Source organism: Ostrea edulis, chromosome 5 (genome assembly GCF_947568905.1).
Source record: "Ostrea edulis chromosome 5, xbOstEdul1.1, whole genome shotgun sequence".
Lineage (NCBI taxonomy): Eukaryota > Metazoa > Mollusca > Bivalvia > Ostreida > Ostreidae > Ostrea > Ostrea edulis.
This window is the reverse complement of record NC_079168.1, coordinates 82,536,822-82,545,737: the sequence shown is the minus strand read 5'-3', so window position 1 is coordinate 82,545,737 and position 8,916 is coordinate 82,536,822. Positions and strand designations below refer to the sequence as shown.

The 8,916-nt window shown below is 34.5% G+C and overlaps 1 protein-coding gene across 2 annotated transcripts; it reads left to right on the top strand.

Annotated features, from left to right (window-relative positions):
• Positions 1-817: 817 nt before the first annotated feature.
• LOC125648943 (translation initiation factor IF-2-like) lies at positions 818-7,983 on the top strand. 2 transcript variants are annotated; one of them, XM_056166491.1, is made up of 4 exons: positions 818-2,044; positions 4,747-4,947; positions 5,189-5,239; positions 5,432-7,983. In XM_056166491.1, exons 1-4 carry the CDS (start codon positions 1,840-1,842, stop codon positions 5,752-5,754), a joined length of 780 nt encoding a protein of 259 aa, XP_056022466.1. In that variant the 5' UTR covers positions 818-1,839; the 3' UTR covers positions 5,755-7,983. The 2 variants fall into 2 exon arrangements, with proteins under 2 accessions (XP_056022466.1, XP_056022465.1); XM_056166490.1 differs by having other exon boundaries at positions 1,846-2,044; positions 5,189-5,248.
• Positions 7,984-8,916: the final 933 nt, after the last annotated feature.

Genomic DNA, 8,916 nt, shown 5'->3' with positions numbered 1-8,916 from the left:
TTCCATTATCACCTGCATATGGTGTTTATATCTCTCAACTGATTCGACACGCAAGAGCTAATGTTCTGTGTATGGTCAGTTTTTAAAACGAGGCAAGCTATTTACAAACAAGTTGATGGTACAGGGGTTTCAACAGTCTCGATTGAAGTCAGCATTTTTGCAAATTTTATGGTCGTTATAACTGTAGCAGGTCTGGCGTTCGTATAGTCTGTACTTCGCGTTGTGTTTGTTTTATGTTATTTTAATAGTGGCGACTTCGAAACGATCCAACTACACTATGATTAGAAACTTGAAAATAAATTCAAATAGAAATGAAAATAAGATAAATAACACTTTACAAATTTATTACCAGTATGAATGTGACAAATACACACTCCTAAAGCCTAGAACTTAGCCTAGAATCTATCAAGAAATCCTCCCAACCCAAAGGTAATATAATAATTTAGTAAGTAAAAAGGGGCAAAGTAGATGAACAAGACGAATTCCAAAATAGGAATATTGGAAGGAGAAGAGTAGCTAACAAGTCCAGCTGTCTCGCTTCCCCGAATAGTAAGCTGCATGGCTTTATATAGCAAATTAAACAATAGAAGCTGTCATTAAAATTATTGGCTGAAAGATAAAGTGGGCGTGGTCAAATACAATGGGTGAATAATTTACATCGGGATCGAAATCCAGAAATAAAAGTAAAAGTAAAACTAGCCTGGTTCCGGCCTACTCATGCTCCGCTACTGTGCGGAGCATTATGGGTAGGCCCAATCGGAACTCCTCGAATGTCTCGCGCACTCAACATAGATGTCGAGTGCGCGAGACATTCGAGGAGTTCCGATTGTGGGTAGGCCGGAACCAGGCTAAAGTAAAACCCAAACTACTACATTACGATCTAGTTCGTCAAATTACAACCTATCATTGGATCAAATGCTGTCTGACATGTTTCATACCGATTGTTAGGCTGTTCTTGGCACACTGATTTTAACTATGGATAACTCCCTTTACCTGGTCAGGATATAGGGGTCACGGCAGGTGTGACCGGTCGACAGGGGATGCTTACTCCTCCTAGGCACCTGATCCCACCTCTGGTATATCCAGGGGTCCGTGTTTGTCTGATCCCACCTCTGGTATATCCAGGGATCCGTGTTTGCTTAAATCTCTGTTTTCTATTGCTTATAAATAGGAGTTATGAGATTGATCGATATCGTTATCGTCACCTCCCATAAAAAGATCAATTAATTTGTAATAGGCCATCATTATCCTATAGCAGGGTATGACCCATCTTTGCAAGCCAGGTGTCTGATAAACTTATTCATATATTGTATTGTATACATCTGTATATCGTATTGTGTAGTTCTATTTAATTGTATACAATACTCAATTAAGCTGTCTTGAATATATAACATTTGTATATGGTATGCATGTGTACATATTGTGGTATCATGTATTTATTTTTGTGTATACTATAAATAAGCTGTCTTAAACACTTAGGGTACAAGACTGCCAGTCTGATAGACTTGGCTCAGGCACCGTCCCTTGGTACCCTCTGTGTTTGTGACAACATTTTATAATATTGTTTTACTTTACTTCCCATATAGCACACTTATTGTACAGTACATTTCCAATCAGTATTGTGATGAGAATTCAATACCTATGTCAATGTAGAAACCCTTAACGTGTATATGGTACACGTGTAAATTGTATCATGTAGTTAATAATGTTTAATTGTTAATTTGTATATGCCCCCTGAGGGCCCTAGATTGGTGAATAAATAAATAAATATTCCATTAATGAGAGTAAGCGAATGGAACGTGAAGATGGGTATAACCCCCAAAACTCAACAACCTATATATGGACCTTAGTATTTATCATTCCTTCCAGCACAGCATTATGTCGGCACCCATTCAAGAAGAACTGAGGGATCTTGTCAGTAATGAGAGGGACAAGGAGTATGTGAGAATTGTTCAGAGGATTACCTGCAGTGAGCAGTATTGTGGCAGAATATCTCAACAAGATATAATTAGAGCCATTCAATATCTTAACAATCTCCCAGGAGGTTTGTTTCTTTAAATCAGTACATGTAATTGTCTAAGAAAATTTAAATACTATGTGTATAACTAATGCTATACAGTTATTGACCTAAAATGAGGGCAGTATATGTTTGTTAGTCCTGATGATGAAAGTATTGCCCAAGCCCATTTTTTCATTGAAAATTTTGTTTGTAAATCACACAATAGCTGTTTTGTTACATCTAGTCTTTTGTTTAGACATCAACTTGATTATGTCTCCCCTCTTACAGGGAGAGACATATTGTTTTTGTACTTTCCATCCGTTCGTCCGTCTGTGTGACTGTCCTCCTATATGGTTTATTGGATAGACTTGAAACTTTGTACAATGCTTCATTGCTATTTGTAGGTGTGCATATTGTAGGGACCGGAGGATCCAGTTATTTTCCTAAAAGTTATAGTGGATCTAAGAGGGGTGGAGGATGTAAAATAACTTGTGAACACTTCTCCTCCTATATGGCTTATCGGATAGAATTTTGTAAAATGCTTCATTCCCATTTGTAGATATGCATATTTGTGGGACGAGAGGATTCAAATATTTTCGTGAAAGTTATAGTGGATTTAAGAGGGATGGATGATGTTAAAATAGCTTGTGAACGCTTCTCCTCCTATATGGCTTATCCTATAGACTTGAAATTTTGCACAATTATTACTTCAATGCCATTTGCAAATTTGCACATATTGTAGGGACAGGAGGATCCAATTGTTTTCCTTAAAGTTATAGTGGATCTGAGGGGTGTACGGTGTAAAATAGTTTGTGAACACTTCTCCTATGTGGCTTATGGGAGTTCGTAATGTCTATATGTTCCTGCTCATGCTTTGTCCTCCATACCATGTAGTACATGTCCATTTTACAACGATTTGAGAAAGAAATATATTAAGGTTTTCTATTACACAAAACCAAGTGTCTTTAAATTAGTTAAGCTCCTTAGTGTAGACAATACTAAAGAACTCAATAACTTGGAAAGTTCTTAGTACAAGCTGTGAAAATACAAAGTTTAGCAGTGTAAGTCAATAATGTAATTGTATTTTTCTAATAACATATATATCTCATAATGTGATTACATGTATATTATCTTATATTTGTTATTTCCTCTCCTCCTATCTTTTCCTGTCCACTCACCCGTTGTTATTTTACACAATTAGATATATTGTGTATATATATGTACATGTACTAGATGTATTCCGATGAGTTGTATAACTGGAGGACAATAATTTAAAGAATTGAATGGAATTGAATTAAGGGGAGGAGGTTTCATTTGGAGCATTTCCAATTCGGGGAGCTGGGGAGACATTTGTTTTTCATAAAAACAATCTCTAGTTTTAAAATTGACCATATTCCATTCCTTGTATCCAATTCATGTGTGGTATATTATAGCTATTAATTCATATGAGCAATGCAAAGTAACTTGAACATTATTGGCTTGAATCAGCACAAACACAGCATCAGTCTGAAAATTTATGACATTGGATTGGGTTTGAATCACAGGATGGCCTATTGCATTTTCTCCCTCGTACAAAGGGTTCCATGACCAGCTTCTGCAACTGATAAATGAGAAGCCCTGCTGGTAGCCTGAGTGTCAGGATATAAAGATCCTGCATTATGAGTCTTTGGAATGAAAGAGAAATGTGGCAGTCAGCAAAGTTCAATATCTGTGATCCAGATTGATCAGTTGGAAGACTAGACTTATAGATTCAGAGGACCCAGGTTAAACCCAGATCCATTTCATCTTCTCTTTTCCTGTTACAATACATACATGTGTAACTTCATTTCATCTACTCTTTTCCTGTTACAATACATACATGTGTAACTCCATTTCATCTTCTCTTTTCCTGTTACAATACATACTTGTGTAACTTCATTTCATCTTCTCTTTTCCTGTTACAATACATACATGTGTAACTCCATTTCATCTTCTCTTTTCCTGTTACAATACATACATGTGTAACTCCATTTCATCTTCTCTTTTCCTGTTACAATACATACATGTGTAACTCCATTTCATCTTCTCTTTTCCTGTTACAATACATACATGTGTAACTCCATTTCATCTTCTCTTTTCCTGTTACAATACATACATGTGTAACTCCATTTCATCTTCTCTTTTCCTGTTACAATACATACATGTGTAACTCCATTTCATCTTCTCTTTTCCTGTTACAATACATACATGTGTAACTCCATTTCATCTTCTCTTTTCCTGTTACAATACATACATGTGTAACTTCATTTCATCTTCTCTTTTCCTGTTACAATACATACATGTGTAACTCCATTTCATCTTCTCTTTTCCTGTTACAATACATACATGTGTAACTCCATTTCATCTTCTCTTTTCCTGTTACAATACATACATGTGTAACTTTATTTCATCTTCTCTTTTCCTGTTACAATACATACATGTGTAACTCCATTTCATCTTCTCTTTTCCTGTTACAATACATACATGTGTAACTTCATTTCATCTTCTCTTTTCCTGTTACAATACATACATGTGTAACTCCATTTCATCTTCTCTTTTCCTGTTACAATACATACATGTGTAACTTCATTTCATCTTCTCTTTTCCTGTTACGATACATACATGTGTAACTCTATCATGCTAGTAGCTACTAGCTTCAGCATGATGAAGTTACACATGACTAGTGGTAACAGTCATTCTTTTTTTGATTAATTATGTTTTATTCATAGGCATTGAAAGACACAGGGAAGGAGCAAAACTATTTGGGGCTGTTCAGCATCTTCTGCTGATGAGAGACAAAGGTCGTCTGAATGTGAATGGCATGCCTGTTGAATATTCAATGGAGGAGCTTCAACAAATCTTGGTGGAGGGAATTGGATATCCAGTGGAGGATGTGAGAAGAATAGTAGAAGAGTGTGTTGATAAAAGAGGTAAATAAACTTGTTATAGCTTGGTAATGGGTTATTTGGCCAAGTTCGATCAAGGTCACTTGGAATAAGATACTAAAGGAATATTTCTAAGAGTCACAACTATGGGATGTAGAGATATTCAAAGATTGCTAATGATCAGACAGTTTGTCTTGACATGGGATCATGGTCAGTTCATTTAAGTCAAGGTTACTGGTGACTAGATTATGTAAAGACTATAGGGTAATGCTTCACTTCATTACAGGTTTTCATCCTTCACCAGAAGAATTTGAAGAAGTGCACAGTACCATGAAAGGTAATATAGGTAAATAATTTCTTTCATGTTTTTATACAGTTTAACATAAAGGTTATATGAATTACATATATGTTAAATCTTGATTCGACCTACCTAAGAAAAACTATAAATTTAAGTACATCAATTGCTGAATTGGAAATAATCTATCTTGAAGAACTATTGGTTTTTATTGTCAACGATTTGTATCTTTAGTGAAACTGGAAAATGAAATTAGTGCCAAAGATACACAGCTTCAAGAGAATGTTGAAGAAATACGACGAAAAGATATCCAGCTCGAAGAAAAAACCCAGATTATTCAGGATAAGGACAGAATGTTAGAGGAACAAGAGAGAGAGAAAAATAGGTTGTTAGAGGAACAAGAGAGAGAGATAATTAGGTTGTTAGAGAAAAAGGAGAGAGAGAAAAATAGGTTGTTAGAGGAAAAAGAGAGAGAGAAAAATAGGTTGTTAGAGGAAAAAGAGAGAGAGAAAAATAGGTTGTTAGAGGGAAAAGAGGAAAAAGAGAGAGAAAAATAGGTTGTTAGAGGAAAAAGAGAGAGAAAAATAGGTTGTTAGAGAAAAAGGAGAGAGACATGAGATTTGAAATGTTTGAAATAATGCTTGCATTTGTATTTGTACATTGTATTGTATTGTTCAGTCTATTAAGAATCGGGTTGTTATAAATTTATAGCATTATACTACAAGAGAATTCAAATTGTAATACCAGAGCCATGAGAGCACCAGGGAACAAAACGTATCAAATCTTTTCTAGGTATACTGTAGTTACAGGGGTACTATAAACTGTAGATTCCGTCATTTACACGAGTAGTAGATGTCAAATTGCAAGAACCTGAATTTGCAAATGGACAACAAGAGTTTTTGCATTTATTTCAGCAATATGAAAATAAATCCGAGTAATTTTATTTTGCAAATGGTGCTTCTTGCTAAATTACTCGTGCATATAAATTTTTTTACATTAGCCTTTTCATCAATGAATCTCCATCTGTGTGAGGACTTCTAGAGCAGAAGTTAAAAAACAGAAAAATGACAGGAAAATGTCAAAATGAATAGAGAGAGAAAAAAACCGCTTTAATATCTGTAAAACTTTCTAGCAGTCAATGTACTAGCTTGTAGGTTGCAATACAATTCATGTTACATTCCTGTATATATAATCATTCCATATTTAATATGTAATCATACACAAAATGAATTTATAATGCATTTGTATTCATACTACTAACAAAGTATTAAAATCATTATTGTTTTACTTTTTTTAACTGACAAAGAATATTATTTCTGTTTATGTTGAGTAAATGTTTCCTCAGCTTTATGAATAACAGATGATCTTCATTTGATCATCAACAACATTTTTTCTTTATTTGACAGAATAAAAATATCTGGTTTATTTTTAGCAATGTATGGTGCGCCAAATTCACAAAAATGAGCTAAACATAGTTTCACAGTTGATAAACTAGGTTTATCGACTATTTTTGTGAATTTGGCCTGCCATAGCAATGTTCTGAACAAAACTGCCTCTCTTTTTTTGTAAAAAAAAAAAAAAGGATATATTTAATCTGTAAATGAACCTCATCTCCTATATGTGCAATATATTCCACAGGGGCCCTAACTCTGTGATACCATAAATATAGCTTATATAGCCCCTGTGTGCAATTCTTGTCACACATTCTACAGATTCTTCTATTTCCTGTATACATGTGATGGTGTTATTATTTAGAAGTGATTGGAGGTCTCTGTATGCCTGGGAATGGATGATCGAGTTTCTATGCAAATTTTTATCTTTGATAATTGTATTTTCTGTTTATAATAATACCACTAACTTAATACAACATTAAGTATTATGCCCTTTTCGCATATTACTTTTACTGTTATGTATACAGGTCAGATTGTACATGTGCACAAGGTCAATCTTCCCTCATCAAAAATGTTATATACTGAATTAGGTACATTATCAGTGGAATTATTCTTTGTCCAATGTTAAATGTATATACTCGTGTGTGCCATAAATTGTTATTTTTGTTGTTGCTGTTGTTGGTTTTTTGTTAATATTTTTAAAGAATATGGTATACTTCTATGTAACCAATTTTTTCCCGGTGGTAATGCATTTGCATGTGATATTATGGAAGATTGAATACTTGAACCTTTATACCAAAGACGAAAATCATGTACCCCGGTATTTTTATGCCCCGTAATCATGGATTCTGGGGCATTTAGTTTTTTCTTATCTTTTGATCGCTTATATCTTGTATCAATTATGTTAAGAATACTAATTGCTTTGGAAGTCCTTTTGTAAGTCATTTGGGTGACATAGGTTGTGAGAGAAAATTGTGCATGGCCTAAACCTCAAGAATTTTTAGAAATGATCATGGATGAGAGTAGAGATGAAAATGATATAAACGATGACAGTGAATAAGTATAACTTAATGCTAACATTCTTCAAGCACTGGATTTTCAACACTGTATTAGAGACCTTCTAGGCCTACCGGTAATAATAAAGCCAGTAGAAAACCAATCTCTAAAGCTTACAAAAAGTGGGAAACAATTACATAAATCAATGGGTTAGACAGGGAATCCACATGATCGAGTACATTTGATCATGCAGCTGTTATGACGTTATAATGCATTGAATAAAAAAAAATTAAAATGAATTCTTGTTTAATAAACCTTGATTAATGAAGTTCCATACATAACTCAATTTCTTCAGGATATCGTTTCATATTACCTTTAAGTTTTAAAACTGTGTGTATTTTATCATATTTTTTTTTCATTCTGTTGTTCATAAATCACCACTAACTCACTGATTTACAAAAAAGTCAATATAGAAATAAAATTTATGAGGAAAAAGCTCAGTTTATGCTCTTTTGTATCAAGTATCCACTAGAATAGTACATATATATATGTGTGTGTCGGTAAGACTCGGGTCCATAACCAGGGAGATGTGCTCTCATCTTTCGTATTTCTGTTTACTAGCATCCACATATTTTTGTCTAGAGCCTGTTCCACAATCAACAGCATCAAAACATTCGACTTTTCAACACTTACACCATCATTCCTCGTGGTAAATCAAAGACTAGGCTTTTTAACATCATAGACAGGTTCTTCAAAGAAATTGGAACTTGAAAATATTCCCATCTTGAAATGTGATAAGTTATGCAAAACATTAAAGTACTTTGTTAAACACCATTCTGATTCCACACACAAAAAGATCTGGGAGTTCATCATTGTCAATATCTAAGTAGTTTTTGTGGATCAGGTTTTCCAACAGTCTGTTGAAATTCCCATGGGCACGAATTGTGCTTCTTTGTTAGCTGACTTGTTTTTGTTTTCTCCTCGGGGAAAATATATTTAGTTCATGAAGTCGCTCCAATATATTTACGAAAAGAGGGGTCATCAAACGGCAAACTAGGATGGGGTCAGTTAAAGATTTTTCTTCCCCGGCCAAGAACCAGTCGAGAAAAGATGAAACTTGCATGGAAGCTTCCTGACATAATGAAGGTTGAAGTTTGTCCAAATGATGGCCTTAGGGGAGGGGGGTACAATAAGGGATTAAATATTTACATGGGGATGTACAGGAAAATCTTTATAAATCTCCTTCTGAAGAACAGCAAGGCCATGATGGTTCATATTCGTATGCAAGCATCTTCAGGTAGTACAGACTCAAGTTCAAATTTGTTTGAATCA

Bases quoted from the DNA above. Each gene is read 5' to 3' on its own strand.
- LOC125648943 (XM_056166491.1), top strand. From the start codon at position 1,840: ATGGACCTTAGTATTTATCATTCCTTCCAGCACAGCATTATGTCGGCA. The intron at 4,948-5,188 runs GTAAATAAACTT...ACTTCATTACAG, and splicing joins AGAGTGTGTTGATAAAAGAG to GTTTTCATCCTTCACCAGAA. The intron at 5,240-5,431 runs GTAATATAGGTA...TTGTATCTTTAG, and splicing joins AGTGCACAGTACCATGAAAG to TGAAACTGGAAAATGAAATT.